Here is a 19,164-nt window from a genome sequence, read left to right on the forward strand (position 1 = left end):
CCAGTAGTCCTTGTTTTCCAAGTCGAGCCATCCTCCTGGGAAAACTGCTCTCATCACGAGAAAAAGGTACACGAAGACGTGACCCCAGCAGTTAATCATGGCCCAAATTGCCGCTGTCAACAAAATCATTGAAAAAGTAATGCAATGTAACATCCTCTCAAATAAAATGAGATCATTATACTCGTTCCTGCAGGCACAAAAACGGTCCCCGCCCAGCCCAGCGCAATCATTATGGCGTGATGAACAAAGACGCCAAACGGATACCTACCCCCTAAAAAATAGAATAAATGAGTGATGTGTCATTGCTTAGATTAAAATTAGTACCATCTTCGACATAATTATTAGTGTAAATTACCTCTTAAGGATATTACTATTGTATCCGACGCTTCTAGCATCTTCACCAGGGAAAAATAGAACATAAGGTCTTTCATCTAATAAAAAGGTGCATATGTACATAACCATAATTAATTACTTTACGTAAGCAAATTTAAATTACACGATTGTGGTCCAAGGTTTTGTTAGGCGCTGCTGGGTTCACAGGTTGACACCACATGCTGTACTCAAGCTTGTTTGCCGTCGCGGAATACTGGACAAGGTTATTGATGTAAATTAAATATTTAATTAATTATTAATTGGGGGAAACTTACAGCCACTCCAAGTACTGCGTTGGCAATTAATATCACCGTATTTTTGACCAGTGTCCATTTTCTCCTGTAATCGAGAGGTAGTTCATAATTTGGGACGTACAAGTAATGGAACAAGACGTAGGAGGCAATGAAGGCGAGGGGGAATAAGGGAGAACTGCTCGTCCATGTCGATGTGTAATCATCCCCAGCGAATAGTGAGGAGAGCATCATGTCGTGATACTTATCTTTGGGGGCAGAGGGGAAACGATTTAGTTTACATTTGCTAACTAATTGTACGACTTTGTCTTGTAGAAATGGCATCTTGATTACGTTGGTTACCCTTAGTTAGATAGTCATTTTATGTGTGGATTTTAAAAATTCAGACAGTTTAGGTTTAAAAATTTTATTACACCATAAATTAACTGAATGAAATATCGATACCAAAAATGTGAAGAGAAAGTGAGACATGAAAATATATCAAGTATAGATATGGATATGTATGTAATAGGTTTTAGTATCTAACTAGTATATTAATTAATGTATGCAATTAAAATAATAGAAGGAAAGGTCGTGTGTGAATGATGCTTAATATTTGTCATTTAATCCATCCAATTCATATTCTGAGTTACGGAATTTTACGGAATATGTTATAATATTGGATTTTATATTATGTACTTATTGGGTAACATATTGATTTATCTATTTACTGATATCAAGTTGTTTATAGACTAAAGCAGCTTTCCCATTCTGCAAATGTTGGAAAATTAAAAAAAAAAATCGAATAATTTGTTGTTCAAAGTTGTCGGGAATGGATAATCTCTAGACGTAAGGACGAAAATATTTATTACTACTAATAGTACAAGTAATGATATACAGATATACATATAATAGTCAGTTACATGCTTATTTAGATAAAAAGCTTATAACGTCCTGGATTGTAAACCAGTTTGTATTTAACTGATGCTTATTGACATATGAATAAAGGCCAAGAAGAAAAAGAACAACAACAGTTGCTGCAGTGACCGGAAATTCACTTGCTGAAAGTACAAGTACCGCACCTGAAATAGCTCCCACAATCAAGGCAACCAAGGCAATTTCAATTTCTCTCTGAGTTTGGGAATGACTGCTTTGCACCCGGGGTTGGGTGTGACTTCGTTTATTCTTCTCAGCCCCACTTTTGCCCAGGCGATATTCACGTGGGTGGTTCCTGCTTAGTACCCGAAATGGACTTGGCTTCTTTTGAGCTGCGCCGGCCTGAGAATCGCTCCACTTTTTCATTTCCATCCGAGCTGCAGTGTGACTTCGTTTCTTCTTCTCATCCCCGGCGACGACTTTGCTTCGGAGACGTTTCCTTACACCGTCTTGAGAATGACTTCGCTTCCTCTTTCCGGCCTGACTTTGTGAATGCTTCTTCTTTTTCTGAGCTGGGGATTTCTTCTGCTCCTTTTTGCTTGACTATAACATAAAATTAAAGGCATCGTCGTATCATTAGTTTGATAATCAAAATTTGATTATCAAATCATGACTAAAAGTTTTGGCACATTACCTTTTTCTTGCCTCGTTTGGCAGTCCCTTCATCACCTGATACTGCATCGCCAGCATCTCCAGCGAGCTCATCAGCAATCTATAATGAAACTTTACAATGTGAAAAATACACATTGGGTTGTAGGTCAAAGGTCACTGACCTTTGGTGGTTGGTGCTCCTTCTTTTTCCCGGTGGCGGCCTTCTTGGGAGTCTTTTTCTCAGCATCGGCACGTTTTTTGCTGCTTCGCCGCTTTTTAGACGCTCCAGCAGCAGCAGGGCCCCTCTCGCCCCCTTCATCAGTCACTTGTGGCTTGTTTCGCGTACCTCGATGCGGATCTGAAGAGAAATTTTATATTTACAAACATCAGACTTGACCCAAATTTGGGATGAAATTCAGTTCTCTTCTTTCTCTTTATTCATTTTATTTGAGAAAGTTATCAAAAATAAGAAGCAAGGTACTTACTGCGTCGGGCAGTTGCTGTCTCATCTTCTTGATTTTCCGAGTTGTTTTTCTCCACCATTTTGTAAAACTCACTTCAGTTTGTTGTTCAGTTGTTTCACTACAGATAAATTTGATTTTTGTTATGCTTTTTTTACGAATGTTCGAGAGCAGCAACGTGTTGCACGTCTTGTCAGGTCCAAAAAGATTGGAATGATTTTGATTTTTTTTCTAGGATCCACAAGGATCTGCTTGAAACTTGACACCACGAAAAAAGCGTTGGCATGGTAACGAGTCCATTTCTGGATTTGTGTAAAAAAAATACGATTGCTTGACCAAGGAAGTACAAGTCTCAAGCACACCATGACACAAGTAGTTGACCACAGGATTTCTATTTGTGTAGGGTAACCAACTCGGCGGGGGTGGTGTTCGCCTGGGCGGAGGTGGGCTGGGGGGAATTGCCATGGGGGGCTATTTTCCCATGTCACCACTCGGTCTTGGTCTTGGCTTCGGACAAGCATCACCCATTCTTGATGTGACGAAACGACGAATTGTAGACTCTTTTGGACGATATGTCTCCCAGCGTATTCCATCATTGCTGGACCGTGTGTTTATCAGAGGCATGGATGATGATGATGATGACGATGACGACTGACCCGTGTGTAAAAATTGGTTCAAATTGTTTTTTTTTTAAATTTCGAGTAAATTATTATTGTTGACACATTTTATCTACATGAATAAAGAAGGACATGCATCTAAAGCCTCTCCAATTAAAGAGGAAGTACCCTCCAAATATTTCAGAAGTACCTTTCATGGACCTTGCCTCTTACAGTTATTTTTGAATTAGGATTTTGGTGGTACACGTGCATGTCGATTTTTCTAATCATAGGGTCGCGATTTTCAGAAATTGCCTTAAATAGGTGAAATTCGGCGCAGTCGTTTAAAAATTTGTATTTTCATCTTAAATTTGGTATAGAGGGTAAAAACCACTCATGGTAGCACATACAGCTTTGGAAGTTCAATATTTTAAAGAAGCTTGAAGGACTTCCAAATACATACTTCAAAACTTTTTGCCAAATAATGGAAAATACAAACATTTTTAGAAGGAAAGGTCCTGTGAGAATGATGCTTAATATTTGTCATTTAACGGGGCGTTATAGCATGCTCTGCCCCGCTCTATCAGCCAATAAAGTCTCTCGCTCAATATCTTCCCCCGTATCTTCCCCATGCATTATAGAATTTTGACCATATCCGTTGCTATTACGAGCTTGAACGTGCACTTATAAATGTGGAATTTTTTGAATTACAATTAGTATTATACTTGAAGTGAGTTAGTTATGTGCTGTGCGAATGGAGCTAAACTCACGAGAAACCCTAGTCTCAGCACAAGGTACTTCAGGAGGCCGTAGGTTTAAGCTCCACCCGCACAGTACATAACTCGTTCACTTTATGTATAGTTGTGCAACAAATGACTATCGGGCTTTAAGGAATAAATATAATAGTTTTTTTAGTATTAAGGGTAGGATGACGAACTTAGCAACAAATTTTTACCCCAACTTCCAACCTGATTTTCTAAGCTGAATGAAGTGATAAAATTATTCTGATTTCATGTAATTAATGGCAAATTATTTGGCTTCATATGCTAAATTCATTCTACTGTATTGAGCCAGTAGTATTTGAGATAAATCAATTTTAGTGAACTAAGATTTAATTTGCTGGGGTAACGTTCTAGGTCTCAATATAGTAGATATTGAGTTCAAACCAATTTTATTGCGCAGCTAATATTTTGGTGGGGCGGGAGTGATATGGGTCTTTCCGGCGATTCTGACCCCTTCAACCTGAAAATCAACTTTGGAAATAAAATCTTGACATTTTTCATGCAAAATTTTAGACTACTGCAGTTTATATATGCAAGGAGAGAAATTCACTGAAGGACATGCCATCACTCCCGCCCCACCCACTCATGATCTTTTCAACAAACATATTTTCAAGTAATTTTATCCCGTATTGGGGTGGAGAACGTTTCCCCAAAAAGTCATGTTGGGTTGTTGCTATGCTTAGAAAATGACGTCATAAAATAACAAAAAGACAGGTTCCTTCTTTCAGTTTTCTTGAAAATATTTCATGTTTGCTGATAGTTCTCATATAAAATTCTTGGGTGAGTATTATCTGATATTAAAATCGGCAGAAATATTGAAACTTGTGTAATATTTATCCTTGGGGTCAGGAAACCTCAAATATTTGAAGACCATGGGAAATCATAAAGCTGGATCTTCCCGGAAACATTCATCAAAATATTTAAAGAGGACAACAAAACGGGCAATGAAAAAGCGACGCAAAGATGCAGTTGCTCGTCCAGAATATATTCATCAAAATATAGTTGTCAAAAAAACTGACATCAATGAACTCATGTCCCTATCCGCACACCATCGGCAAGCCTGCACCGGACGTTTAGGACTTGTTGAGAAGCGTACTTCCATGCTCTACATTCAATGCAAAAAATGCGAGGAAACATTCACCTACACTACCGAAGGACACTAACGAAGCATTTGCTTGGGGGTTATTTCTTTCTGGGTCGAACTATCAGCAAATGGAAGTTTTATTCACCGCATTGCAATTAAAAATCCCCAGCTTTCACCAATTTCAAGTTACAGAATCGGAAATGCTTCTCAAATTCAAAAATGCACAAAATTGTATTTTAAAACAGAACGGGGAATATGTGAAGAAGTTGGCTATAGAAAGGGGATATCTTGTCATCGTCGCTGGAAAGGAGATGCCTGCTGTGAACGTTGTTGTAGACGGATCGTGGTCAAAAAGAACCTACGGTCACGGTCATGATTCAAACACTGGAATGGCAGTCATAATTGAAGAGGACACCAAATTAGTATTGTGGATTGGGACAAGGAACAAATATTGCAGACAATGTGCGATGGATTTAATCTCCCAAATTACTACTACTCACGTATGCACAAAATATTCCAGATCCTCCCAAAAGTATGGAGTCCGAAATTATAGTTGAGGGTTTCAACAAAAGCATTGAATTTCATGGTCTGGTTTATCAAAATGTTATTGGAGATGGCGACTCTTCAGTTTATCATGAAATTCTGAACCGTGTCCAGTATCCCAATATTATGGTCCGAAAATTCGAATGTGTCAACCATGCACTGAAGAATGTAAAAAAACCACTTATTGAAAGTTCAAACAATACGAAACACAAACTTGAACTTAGAAAAATTCTAAAACCCAAAATCGAAAGAATTGCGACTGCAGCAGCATCAGCAATAATTTATAATCATGAACACCAATACGACGAAGTACCAACCACATCACTAACACTACGTGAAGACATCATCAACATTCCAAACCATGTCTTCGGCTCGCACCATAAATGCAAGGAGTACTTTTGTGGACAAAAGGACGAACCTGACGATACCGTTCTCTTGCTGATCTGGCAAGAAATTAAAAAAGCATGTGAAAATCTTGCAAACAAATCTGGTCGACTAATTCAAAATAAGAATAGTAATCTATGTGAAGGATTTATGGCGCAAGTCTCAAAATTTTTGCAAGGAAAAAGACTGAACGTCTCTCAAAAAAATGGATATGAGATCAGAGTTTTGTCAGCACTATTTGCCTATCAGTTTGGACCATTTTGGCTAGCAGGCGTGACCAAAGCTCTAGGAAGAAATCAGCATCCAAAGATTTGGATTGATTTATCTCGGCAAAACCTTTGGAATTCAAAACTGATGATCATCGAGCAAGAGGACTGAGATTAGAACCATTGGATAGAAAAAGATATTTCGAAGAAACTGGATTATCAGTCAGAAATTGTGGACTTGTTGTCTCTGTAGATAACGGCATTTTTGCTTCATCCCCAGACGGATTCGTAGGGTCTGACGGAATACTAGAAATAAAATTCCCAGCGGTCCCTGCAAAAGAGGTTGTCTCAAGAAAGAATGACAAATTCTTGGAATTCTCATCTATGAAAAAAATCAGACTAAAACGGAAGCATAAATATTTCTACCAAATTGTGCTCCAACTATATTGCACGAAGAGAAATTGGTGCGATTTTGTCGTAGATTTCAATAATGAAGATGAAACTTCACCTTCTACAGATTTTTGGTGTGAGAGAATATTTGCATCAGAAACCACACCTATAATGGCAAAAATGTACGAGAAACTCGAAAAATTTTATCGATTGGATATTGGTGATATCCAGAACGTGTCAATTCAAGATACGAGAGAAATATGAGATTTCGACAACCTTTTTATCGCCAAAATGAAATCGAAAAGGCTGAAAAAAGTAGAAAGAAAAAACCCCCGAGGACGAGTAATTAGACTATTTTAACTTGGCGTATCCGTTTTCCCCCCAACACTTATATTTTGCTCTTCGTATTTTGATCATTTCGAATTTATAAATAAAAAATATCGTTCACCAATATGATCAGTATTGCCTTGCTTTTCTTTTAGATGATACTCTAATGAAATTTTGACGATTTTACAATGCCGCAGTGCATTATATTTTTGTTGCTAACAAGGTTTTTTTAACTGTAAAAAAAGTTCGTCATCCCACCCTTAATCAAAGAATCTTCAAACGAAAAAAGTATGATGTAAATTAATTAATATAAATTAAACTATTATATTTATTCCTTAAAGCCCGATAGTCATTTGTTGCGCAACTAATACTAATTGTAATTCAAAAAATTCCACATTTATAAGTGCACGTTCAAGCTCGTAATAGCAACGGATATGGTCAAAATTATGCCACTTTTCCTGATTCGTCTCATCTCGTCATAGAGTATGTGTGGTGGCAAGTTCCCACCACACATACTCTTCCCACTGGAAACCACTAAAAACATAAACAAATCCAGATGATATTTGCAGTTTTTTGCAAAAAATTTAAAATTCCCACCGAAACTTGCGAACTTTTTACCCCACCGAGTTCATCAGTTTCGCCACTATGTGATTTATGAGGATTGGTTTAACATAAAATATAGTTAACTCTTAATCCATCCAATTCATTTTTTGAGTTACATACGTACGGAATTTTACATTATGTTATACATAAATCAGATTACACAATTTTGGGAAAGGTAAGATTTACGTATATTACTTATTGGATGACATATTGACTGCGTTTATATCAGGTTTGTAGATTGAAGCAGTTTTCACATTCTATAAATATTGGAAAATAAATATCAAAATCGATTAATCTAATTGTTATTTTTATTTTGAACTTTTCTTGGAATACAAATAATTACCTAAGAAGGAACATATCAACGTTTCTTGCCGGCTGCAGCATGCTTCTTCTTGTCGGCTTGCACTTTCGGGGCGTGTTTGCGTTTCTTTTCAGCCACTGCCTTGGGCGCGGGGCGTCGCTTTTTTCCAGCGGCGGATTTCGATGGCGAAAGCTTGCGTTTTTTCGCAGCCGTAGATTTGGGAGCTGAATGCTTGCGTTTCTTCCCAGCTTGGGCACCGGAACTCCTCCCACGACGTCCAGCAGTGGACCGAGCTGCAGTGTGACTTCGTTTTTTTTGTACACGAGCTTGGGTGTGGGTCCGCTTCTTTTTCTCGGCCCCACTGCTTTTGCTTCGGCGACGTTTCCCTACGGCGGCTTGAGACTTCTTCTTTTGCCCCCGAGCTGCAGTGTGACTTCGCTTCTTCTTTTCAGCTCCACTTTTGCGTCGGTGCCATTCACGTGGGTTCCCGTTTAGTACCCTAACTTGACTTCGTTTCTTTTTTCCTGCGCCGGCCTGAGAATGGCTCCGCTTTTTCTTTTGTACCCGAGCTGCAGTGTGACTTCGTTTCTTTTTCTCAGCCCCACTCTTGCTTCGGCGATGTTTTCCTGCACCGGCTTGAGAATGACTTCGCTTCTTTTTTCCGGCCTGACTTTGTGAATGCTTCTTCTTCTTCTGAGCTGGGGATTTATGTTTCTTTTTGCTGGTTTGGGAGCTTGACTATAACATAAAATGAAAGGCATCGTCGTATCATTAGTTTTATTGTCAAATCATGACCAAAAATCTTGACAAATTACCTTTCTCTTGCCTCGTTTGGCAGTCCCTTCATCACCTGGCACTGCATCGCCAGCATCTCCAGCGGGTTCATCAGCGATCTAGAATGAAACTTTACACTGTGAAAAACATACATTTGGTTAAAGGTCTAACACATCACTGAACTGACCTTTGATGGTTGGTGCTTCCTCTTTTTCCCTGCAGCAGCCTTCTTGGGAGCCCTTTTCTTCTTTCCAGCATCTGCACGTTTTTTGCTACTTCGCCGCTTTTTAGACGTTCCGGCAGCAGCAGGCCCCCCCTCGCCCCCTTCACCAGTCACTTGTGGCTTGTCTCGCGCAGCACGATGCGGATCTGAAGAGAAATTTGACATTAACAAACGTCAGACTTGAACCAAATTTGACATGAAATTCAGTTCCCTTCTTTCTCTTTATTCATTTTATTTGAGAAAGTTATCAAAAATAAGAAGCAAGGTACTTACTGCGTCGGGGAGCTGCTGGTTCATCTTCCCCTTGATTTTCAGAGTTGTTGTTCTCCACCATTTTGTTAAATTCACTTTGTTGTTTCACTAAAGATCAATTTGATTTTTGTTACGATTGGAAGAATGCTTTTTTACGAATGGTCGAGAGTAGCAACGCGTTGCACGTTTTGTCAGGTCCAAAAAGAAACTTGGAATGACTTTGATTTTTTTTCAGGGGTCCACCTGCGTTGCCATGGTGGCGAGTCCATTTCTGGATTTGTGTAAAAATCACGATTGCCCGGAATCCGATTTTTAGGCCTTTTAAGATGGCCTTATAGATTTGTCAAGATGTCTGTCTGTCCGTCCATCTGTCCGTCCGTCTGTAGGCACGATAACTCTCTTTATACAAAAGCTATCGAATTGAAATTTTGCAAACTTCATCTTCGGGTAAAATGTAAGGATGAGTTCGAAGATGGGTATGATCGGTCAAGTGGTTGGCCGGTGGGGGTCATTTCTATCCAAATGCGTTGCCCTTAACTACCGAGCACCTTTAGAGCAGGTTAAATTATGTAAGTGCTGTGCAAGTAAAATATTCGTAGTTTGAGAAATATCTATAGTAATAATTTTCGGTAATTCTTGTATGAAGATTGCGACTGACCTCAAAGCGTTTAAATTGGAGTGGAGTTTCAGAAATTTTCAACTTGGAGACCCGATAGGGTAACCCCACGGATTTCTAAAATTTGTCGTAGGAAGCTGAAATTTTGTACAAAGGTTGCTAATGGATTGTAACAGAAAAAAATGAATTTATGTTGGAAAAATTTTCATCTTGAGGGACCTATGGGGTGACCCATATTGATTTTTCAAAATCGTCATATCGAACTGAAATTTGGTAGAGAGGTTGCAAATGTGCCTTAATGGAACAATATGAAATGAAATTGGTAAAATTTTTATCTGGAGCGACCCTATGGGGTGATCCATACCGATTTTTAGAAATTGCTTGATGAAATTGATGAAATCCGGCACAGTAATACTTACAATTAGTGGCTTCTCATTAAAGAATTTGAAATTAAAAGTTAGCTAAGCGCAAACAGAATGACCCTGAGAACCTTTTTTTGCTATGGACCCCCTGAAACATTTGTATTTAAATTTTGATAAATTATAATAACAGCTAGTGAAGTACATACGTCCAAACAATGCAAAAAATGCGTGCAAAAAAATCCGTATGTCAAGGGTATACCTATGAGGGACCCATTATATCTTTTACACATATCCCTTTATTGTGAGATAACCAAAAGTCGTATCAACATTGGGTTTGGATATTTTTTATCCAAATGCAATTGTCCAAAACGAAGTTCAGCAAGGAGCCGCTACGTGACCTTTTTGACCTAAAGTTTTTTTTTATTTTGTCGAGAGTTATCGTGGTGGCAGACGAACCGGAAGGACGGACGTCCAGAGCACAAAATTACATACCTTGCAATATGTTATGTCCAATACATTCGGTGAAAAAAAAATTATTCGCAGTTATACTATTTGTTGACAGTTGTACTATTTTTATCTAAATGCCAATGTAATTGTCTATCAGAAACCATGTTCCGAAATTTTTTGTTACCCATAGTGTGCCAAAATGACCGATCAGCAAACAATTAGGAAAGCCAATGGGTATATCTTGTAGAGAATTTTATGGGTTTTCTCGTGATACCGTAATTTTTTTAAATTCAATAAACTGAGACCGCTACATTAATTTATGCATTGGACATAACAATTTGCACTTGGTAGTACGTATTATGTATATGCAAGTCGTTCATTACGGCTTTCCGTGAGTATTGCCTTCTTAAAAGGCCCCGCAAAGTTGCTTGAAGTAGGTTTTTTTATCAAAATGGTCACCACGACGACAATTAGAAATTTCGACCATACGTGAAGTCTGGGTATTGCTATAAAATGATATAAGAAGTTGAACTTTATGATCGGTAATTTCTGCTGAATATTTGCCATTCAAATAAACTGCTGGTGCTAGTAAACATTTTATGAACTGATGATCAGTGTAAAATAGCTTTAATTTACAAATAGATTTGGCACACCGTGAATTTGTTTCATAGTAAAGTTACAAAACGTACAAAAAATGTTACAGAAAAAATTGGAAATGCTCTTCAAAGACTTCAAACAAGATGAAAAGTCATAGGGTTCACCCACAGGTTAATGTTGTACTGAATTACGGACCGTTGCTGGCGTTTGCGATTTCCAAATCTATAAAATAAATTTTCCAACAAAAATTATAAACACGAATTAAGATTATCAGCAATTAGTTTGTAATTTCATACTGTGCTTTCCAAGGGGCCAATTCCGGGCTCTGTAAAAAAAATATTAAACCAAATATTGTATTTCTAAATATAATACAATTTTGACAATTTGCATGATTACGGGATCCAATTGTCTGAAAATGTTGGGAGGAATGGCTTGGTACTCATCACTAGGATCGTAAGACGGGAATCTCTCGAGTGGAGAGATCACATCTTTATTTCCGTTAATCTGGAAAGTTATACACGGAATGAATGTTGGTGAAAGTTGCGTTAAATAGTGCAGTTTAATTAAAAAATCTATGTATATTTGTACAAAAAAATACCTTTTTAGTGTGGTTGTTTGGAACCCAAGGAGTAATATCTTCAAAACCGGAAGGAGGAATTAGCCTGTCCCAGTCATACGTTTCAATCGTACCCTCAGGATCATTACTGTCTCGGAAAGGATTTGGGTCAAAGAAATTCTAATTTCCAAAAAATGCGATTATATATGTACTCGCAAAAAAATATATTTAGTAAATTCTTTAAAAAAATATTACGCCAGGATGTGCCGTAGGGACCCACTTTTCTCCAACCTATATATTAAACATTGTGAAAGTCGGTGAAAGTTAGAATTTTGTGGTATTATGCACTATTTTACCATTGCAGCTTCGAATTCTTCACGCATCAGGCGACGTGCCTGGCAATTAAATGATTAGAACCAGTATAATATAGTAATTTTAATTTCTATGTTGTACTATGTTTAATTTAATTGTTAAAATATACCTCGGTCAAATCATACAACGGATCTTCCCTAGTAGATTAGTCAACAATTTAATTGAATAAAAGTTCAAATTAGAAAATTTTGCAACTTTTTCTCTACATGAAATTAGTTTTCATTACATATTCTCTGGATATTTATTTATCGTAATGTCCAGGTAGCCATATCCGGTCCCCTTCTTTCCAGGGCTGGTTAAAAAATTGGCAATTCCTTTGAGTCTGTCGTCCGTAACTTCGTTAGCTTCAGGACTAAATGCTAACAATTATTTAAGAAAGTTATAATTATATTGGTATAATTTAAATTAATTATTCGGAATAAATTCGTCCATGTCTATGTACATACATTCCATCTCTTTGATGAATGTTCCGTAGTATGTCCCCAGACCGTTCATCGTCTTGCTTCCAAAGCTTGAAATAAATGGGTCGGTACTGATATCCTTTTCTTTTTGTTCGGCTCTATTGATATATTGTTACAACACATTTATTCAAACATAATTAGTCAACAAGATAATTAATTAGGTCATCAGTTAACTTTACTTGTATCGCCTCCTCCACGCTCCAGGGTCTTCGTACGGTTCTTCCTCCCATAAATACAGGAAGGGTGAAAATGTCCAATCATTAGTTGCTGCTTTCAACTTGTGACCCGGAAGAATTGGAAATGGACCGTCGAGTCGTAAGGGATCTTCCTTCACGTCGGGGTCCCTTCCCATCAACGCTATTAAAAAGAAACGTGGTCAGAATTCTCATAAAATGGTACGTATCAAATTCCTTAGTTTTTCTTACCTTGGATATCAGGCCGAAATAGGGTGACATCAGTGTCTACAAAGTTAACATGACCGTTATTTCATGGATGGTTATCAAAGATAAGTATTTAACTTAACACTGATATAATTATCTTTTTTACCGTAAGGCCCGTCAACAAACTGTCCAACACGCTCCAAGTCCGTACGCTCCACAACTTCCGTATTCCACGACATTTTTCAAAATTTTTCCTGAAATTTTGCATTAAAGTAATTTAAATTGCTTTAGTTTTTAATTTCTTCAAAATTCCGGTACAGAATCTAGCGTTTGCATGAAAATGAAACTGAATAATCATGCTTGGCATTGAGTCTCTCCAGCGGAGTTTGTTTCATTCAAGTTCATCTTCTCTCCAGTTTACCAAAGTTTGCAGAAATTGTACTATTTAATTATACGAATTTATTGTAACTTACAATTTGTAAGTTTGTAAGTATCAACTACATCAAGTCATAATTAAATGATACCGGATTCTTCTGAACAAAATAACTACTAAAATTCAAGTGCAAATAACTTGGGTTTAAACTGGTAATAACTACACTAATCTAAACAGTGCTAAAATAAAGCAGAGGGTGACCTTTAACCTATCCTGATAAGAGATCAATCATCATCATATCATCGGGTACTTGCCATAATTATTTTTTCAACCATTTTGTTGTTTGTTCTAATCAATTTTGCAGTCTATTCTATTTGGTCTGCATTTATTATTATTATTATGTATTATTTCTATAATTTCTGAATAATACAGTGGATATTTACTAAAATAATTTGGTTATACAAAATTACAGGATTGACTTACTCGTATTCGTCCTCCCTCAACGACAGAAATGAATAAAATCAGGCGATCAGTGTACCGCTTGTACTTGACCACCACAACGAGTACGGGATCCTTATTCGCTGGTCACTTGCCTTCTTGCAGCAGTTTCCGGTCTCGCCAAATTTCTTCAAGCTGCAAAATGTCGTCAAGGGAGCAAACACAAAAGGCCACGAGGTCTGAGGGGGAAGTCATTTTTGAAGAAATTAAGGGGAAAGGGGTCATCACTTTGAATAGGCCGAAAGCCCTCAATGCTCTCAACTTAAGTATGATCGAGTCAATTTTTCCCGTTTTGAAGGAATGGGAATCGGCGAATAAACAGTTCGTAATTATTAAGGCTGAAGGTTAATTTACAAATTTATGTTTTATGAATTTATTAGTGAAGTTATTATAACTTGCTTTAAAATGATCTTATTAGGAGGCAAAGCATTCTGTGCCGGAGGTGACATCAAATCTGTTACCGATTCAGCCAAAGAAGGATCTAATTTATATAAAGAGTTTTTCAAAAGAGAATATTTCCTGAATAACCTGATCGGTACGTTGACCGTTCCATATATTGCTCTCATCGATGGGATTACGATGGGTGGTGGGGTGGGTCTCTCGGTTCATGGACCTTATCGTGTCGCCACAGAGAGAACGATGTTTGCCATGCCGGAAACTGCCATAGGCGAGTAATTTATAGTAGTTAAAATATTCTCAGATTTTAAAACTATTATGTTCTCACTCCCATAGGACTTTTTCCCGATGTCGGAGGGAGTTATTTCCTACCTCGACTGGGGGGCAAGTTAGGTCTCTATTTGGCCCTCACGGGATATCGGCTCAAAGGCGGGGACACGTTCAAAGCTGGCGTTGCGACCCACATGTGTCAAAGCAATATGCTCCCCATGCTGGAACAAGACCTAATCAGTTTGGATTCTCATAAACCTCAAGATATTGAGCAGGTCCTCAAAAAATACCATGACCAATGCCCCGACATCAAAAAACCCTTCAGTCTCGACCCCCACATGGTGGACATTAACAAATTCTTCAATGCTGGATCTGTTGAAGAAATTATTTCCAATTTGAACAAGAGTGGGTCCGAGTGGGGAAAGAAGACTGCGGAAAATTTAGGAAAAATGTCCCCCACGTCGCTTAAAATATCGTTAAAACTCTTAGAAGTTGGTGCTACCCTAGACCTTCAAGAATGTTTGCAAATAGAGTACAGACTGACTCAGAGGTGCTGCGAAGACCATGACTTTATAGAAGGTAAATACATATGCACAACATATGAATCTATTTTTATGTATTTATTAATTTATTAATTTGTCAATTTTTGATTTCTGTTGGTTATTTTTTCCCAGGAGTACGAGCATTGTTAGTGGACAAGGACCAGAATCCAAAGTGGAAACCCAATACATTGGAAGGTGTGACGAATGCCACTGTCGATAAATATTTTTCAGAACTTCCTTCCGACAGAGAATTGGCTTTATAATTAGTATTTCACTTTCATGCCATGTCTGGTTTAAGTTACGAGAGAATCAGAGATGCCTCCTATTTTTGGTTATATACTAGTTTGATTAATGAAATTCAAAATTCTACTTGTTAAAATTCAGTATTTACAATTTTTATTTGTCCGTGTTGGAAATTATTGTATTCGATCAAAAAGACTTATTTATCCTTAATAGCAGTATAGTGTGTCGTCTCTGGTGGTGGTGATGAATCTAATAATCTAAACTATAGGAAACAGCGAGAAAAAAATAAACTAAAAGTTGCTGGTTATGCAATCAAACACGAGTAAAATATAATAATGCGTGCTGCACAGAATATTATGTATTTTTAGATGACCGAATAAATTTACTTTCTTTTAACTTGTTGTTGACTTATAGGGGGAGGGGGAGGAGATATTTGGGACAAATTTAATATAGATAATATATGATTTGATAACACAATGACTTAAAATTTTCTCAAAATGGTTGTGTAAACTGAAGAGTAATAAGAACACTGACACGATTTTTCGAAGATGGTGGTGACAACGATGATCTTTTAAGATCACATCCGTTCGTTTTGTTTACTAGTTTTAAACTTTAAATTTGTCATATAACAGTTGAACAACGTACATGTACGGCCGTTGTTTTACTATTATTATAATTCATGTGTCTTGAATCTTCTTTATGAGTTGATATTTCGGATGATGATGGTGATGATGTAGATATTTTCATTTTTACTTATTGTTGGGTCTGGCGGCGCGGAGGAAATTGGTGTAGTAATTTGTGAGTTTAACTTAAGTGACGATCAGTCTATATACTGAATTAACAAATGTTTTTAATGTAAAAATTAGTATAAAATAGTATTTATAAATTGGGCTAGCCAATATTGGTAATGAAAACCTGGGTTTTACCTGCGCTAGCCATCGAAAACCTTCTCCATATCCTTGACGTTTTAATACGGAGCACATGAAAAGCTCCAGTGGACGTCCTGGCAAATCGGATCTTGCAACTTTACCCTAGAAAAAAAAAGCATTTACAGTTTGATTATTAGTTGACAACTTTGATTTTAAGTTGGTATTGTTATCTTTGAAAAAAAACTATTAACAATACTCACTTTTCCTGTGGTTTGGCCATAAAGGCCAAATGTATTCCTGATTTCCTCTTCAGATGCTGCTCCTGGACGATCGATTTTATTGCCCAGAATGAGAACAGGACAATTGGCTGTAAATGTTAAGTAAAATAGTTGCAATTAATATTAAACAAAAAATGGGTCATTAATTTAAAGAATATGTTTAAAGTATAATGGTAACTAACCCAACTGCTCGTCTGTCAACAAAGAATTCAGCTCTGCCAGTGACTCTCCGAATCTGGGTCGATCAAATGCGTCGATAAGAAAGACGATCGCATCTACGGCTGGGAAGTAGTCTTTCCAAACTCTTCGAGCTAAGAAAAATCAATTAACTTCAGTTGAGTACTGTGTCGTTATTTTTATTTGCATATTTTTATGTACCTTGATGATGGCCACCCAAATCAAAAGTGGTAAATCTCATGTTCCCTATGGACAACTCTTCTGAAGCTGAAAACGAAAACAAACAAATTAGCTAATCATAATTGCGGAGGTCGTAGACAACCCCACCACTCATAAACAAATGAAACAGAAAACAATTAGTGTAATAGATCAATTAAGCCTGAAATCAAGCACAAACATGCGAAAAGGTCAACATTATCGTATCGTGACAGAACGGGACTTACTTGGATGAAGAGTAGGCACATGTTGAGCCATTCGATCATCTTTTAGCTAAAATAAAAAGATTAATAATTTTAGGGAGCTATCGTACCACTATTCATATGTATATGGTGACCTAGAATGGCACTTACCATGTGAAGGAGTGTGGTTTTCCCAGCATTATCTAAGCCTAGGAAAAGTAGTTTTCCCGATTTCTTCCATAGACCTATAAAAACAACATGCAAAATGAAAACAATTACCTAATGGCATATTATTACTAATTTAACGGACATCATTCATATCGTGTAGAGGAATCGATCCATTGGTTTCGAAACAAACAATGATTGCGACACACTCAATATTATCATATGAACTTTGCATTCTAAATCAATGTGTATGATACTGCCAATAAAATGCATTTCTCCTCGGATATATAGTGTATATGGTCAGTCTCGTCTCGCGTGATGCGAATATTTGAGGTTTACTTGTGTAATCATCAACACTAACAAACCCATATAAACGAAGTATTTACTAGTCTGTTTTCCACATTTAAAGAGCCCAACGTTAAAAGTACATTTGCATACAACACATGTAGCATATCCGATGAGGCACAACTATGATGAGTATTATTATACGCAAATCTATGTGCACAAATAACCAACATTTTACTCTCAGAAAATGCAAGTCAGTGCCAAAATCAAGGTTTTTTAACTCCACACTATTCAATCAATTGCATAGATAATACCAGTCAACTAACCCTGCCACGTCCTTTAATCAACTACTGCGATTTCCTCAAATTCAAAGTCGCATTTCTCGAAATTTTGCATCCAAGTCTGTTACACAATAAAATTTTCGAAAACCTAAAAAAAATCACATCATCAAAAAGGAACCGGGACAATTGCCAATAATGTCCATCCTGAATATAAAGCATATCCGATGAACATGAAAGAGTCGAGTTTAAGTTGAAGGGCATTTTTTATACGTTATTCGGTACGACGAGAAGTAATGATTAAACTGATGCAATTATTTTCAAACCCGGACAGACCCATCATTCACGTTAAAGTGAGTTCTTAATATGCATGCAGGCATATTGGTGTGATGATGATGACTGGCTGGACAACACTGTGCAAAAAAGTGACCACGTGGAACCACAATGACAAGTGGTCAGCCAATGGAACAAAAAAACAAGCTGATGATGACGATATTATACTTGTGATGACGATGACGAGCGTATTATTGCATGGTTAAAGAAGTGAATGGAATGTCTTATAAAATGCCTCATAAAAACACTTCAATGACACATATATGCGATTTGTTAAAATTTGTCTCCACTCATTTTCAATTAAGAAACATATCCACGCTAAATTGATCCTACTTAATGCAATCTAATGTTCTGCCACATAACCTTTCCGTTATAAAACCTAATAACTGGCGTTAATCTCGCAAACACTTGTTCAGCTGTAATTTACTGACATGACACATGGCAAATTTCATAGAATTAATAAATTCCATCAAGAAAATCTAATAATTGAGTCTCTTCCGGGAATAAAAGTGCTCTAGGTTCCGGTGTTAAAAATTACATAAATGTGGACACTTTGCCTAAAACAATGAAGAATAATACTTTCCCTTTTAACCTTCAATTAAGAGACTTGCATAATTCCCCTAATTTCATTAACCATCATAAGTATTACGTGCAATTCATTCACTCGCCAAATTCATGGTCAACCGTTACTTTCTATTTTCATTGACATCTATTTTTTCTAGATTTATCACAATTTTAAAATAAAGTAAAACTTTTCACTTACCCAAATACCCCAACACTCCGGTGAACCAGTCCCATAAAAACATGGTTTGTGTAATAAATTTAGGAATTTTAACTAATTTTACGAATTACTACTAATCACTCTTTTGATTTTTTGGTCGCTCCACTTTCCAATTTTGCTCGACGGAAGTTTTCCCCTTATTTTTTGCTTCTTCCTCCACGTCGTCACTTTCTTTCTTCACGACGTCACCTTGTTTAATTTACCAACCACTAACCTAACTAAATGGAGCAGTTAACTAAATATTATGGACGAAGAAAGTTTACTCGTCGTTCGACATGCAGATTCTGAATGACACTGAATTTCCCATATACCAACTCAGTGTACGGTACACGTAGTCAGAAGTGACGTAAGCAGCACCACCACCACTTCACCAGCGCGAGGAAGGCTGCAGGCTGGCAAATTGGACTCTGGGACGAAAATTCTCACAAGTTA

At 37.2% G+C, this 19,164-nt stretch overlaps 6 protein-coding genes across 6 annotated transcripts; 1 reads left to right on the plus strand and 5 right to left on the minus strand.

Moving 5' to 3' along the window:
- Positions 1 to 125: 125 nt before the first annotated feature.
- On the minus strand, positions 126 to 947 carry LOC118434700. The gene is made up of 4 exons (XM_035848809.1): positions 648 to 947; positions 497 to 586; positions 356 to 431; positions 126 to 271 (listed from the first exon to the last, which is right to left on the minus strand). Exons 1-4 carry the CDS (start codon positions 945 to 947, stop codon positions 126 to 128), a joined length of 612 nt encoding a protein of 203 aa, XP_035704702.1.
- Positions 948 to 1,442: 495 nt separating this feature from the next.
- LOC118434519 (cylicin-1-like) lies at positions 1,443 to 3,421 on the minus strand. The gene is made up of 4 exons (XM_035848257.1): positions 2,615 to 3,421; positions 2,312 to 2,487; positions 2,173 to 2,250; positions 1,443 to 2,081 (listed from the first exon to the last, which is right to left on the minus strand). Exons 1-4 carry the CDS (start codon positions 2,670 to 2,672, stop codon positions 1,530 to 1,532), a joined length of 864 nt encoding a protein of 287 aa, XP_035704150.1. The 5' UTR covers positions 2,673 to 3,421; the 3' UTR covers positions 1,443 to 1,529.
- Positions 3,422 to 7,863: 4,442 nt separating this feature from the next.
- LOC110842712 (serine/arginine repetitive matrix protein 5) lies at positions 7,864 to 9,228 on the minus strand. Its single transcript, XM_022088501.2, has 4 exons — positions 9,077 to 9,228; positions 8,768 to 8,949; positions 8,622 to 8,699; positions 7,864 to 8,544 (listed from the first exon to the last, which is right to left on the minus strand). Exons 1-4 carry the CDS (start codon positions 9,135 to 9,137, stop codon positions 7,864 to 7,866), a joined length of 1,002 nt encoding a protein of 333 aa, XP_021944193.1. The 5' UTR covers positions 9,138 to 9,228.
- A 1,863-nt stretch (positions 9,229 to 11,091) lies between these two features.
- Positions 11,092 to 13,211, minus strand: LOC110845189 (UPF0602 protein C4orf47 homolog). The gene is made up of 12 exons (XM_035847237.1): positions 13,013 to 13,211; positions 12,892 to 12,927; positions 12,646 to 12,823; positions 12,452 to 12,564; positions 12,232 to 12,364; positions 12,115 to 12,142; positions 11,990 to 12,028; positions 11,889 to 11,924; positions 11,676 to 11,813; positions 11,474 to 11,581; positions 11,374 to 11,402; positions 11,092 to 11,299 (listed from the first exon to the last, which is right to left on the minus strand). The coding sequence occupies exons 1-12, from the start codon at positions 13,083 to 13,085 to the stop codon at positions 11,212 to 11,214; spliced, it is 999 nt and encodes a 332-aa protein (XP_035703130.1). The 5' UTR covers positions 13,086 to 13,211; the 3' UTR covers positions 11,092 to 11,211.
- A 60-nt stretch (positions 13,212 to 13,271) lies between these two features.
- On the plus strand, positions 13,272 to 15,564 carry LOC110845188 (3-hydroxyisobutyryl-CoA hydrolase, mitochondrial). Its single transcript, XM_022091554.2, has 5 exons — positions 13,272 to 13,525; positions 13,692 to 14,061; positions 14,136 to 14,384; positions 14,450 to 14,962; positions 15,058 to 15,564. Exons 2-5 carry the CDS (start codon positions 13,731 to 13,733, stop codon positions 15,186 to 15,188), a joined length of 1,224 nt encoding a protein of 407 aa, XP_021947246.1. The 5' UTR covers positions 13,272 to 13,525; positions 13,692 to 13,730; the 3' UTR covers positions 15,189 to 15,564.
- On the minus strand, positions 15,508 to 19,015 carry LOC110845191 (GTP-binding protein SAR1b). Its single transcript, XM_022091559.2, has 8 exons — positions 18,715 to 19,015; positions 17,062 to 17,135; positions 16,936 to 16,981; positions 16,694 to 16,759; positions 16,498 to 16,626; positions 16,298 to 16,404; positions 16,095 to 16,199; positions 15,508 to 16,000 (listed from the first exon to the last, which is right to left on the minus strand). Exons 1-8 carry the CDS (start codon positions 18,755 to 18,757, stop codon positions 15,989 to 15,991), a joined length of 582 nt encoding a protein of 193 aa, XP_021947251.1. The 5' UTR covers positions 18,758 to 19,015; the 3' UTR covers positions 15,508 to 15,988.
- Positions 19,016 to 19,164: the final 149 nt, after the last annotated feature.

This window comes from Folsomia candida, unplaced genomic scaffold (genome assembly GCF_002217175.1).
Source record: "Folsomia candida strain VU population unplaced genomic scaffold, ASM221717v1 Fcan01_Sc002, whole genome shotgun sequence".
Classification (NCBI taxonomy): domain Eukaryota; kingdom Metazoa; phylum Arthropoda; class Collembola; order Entomobryomorpha; family Isotomidae; genus Folsomia; species Folsomia candida.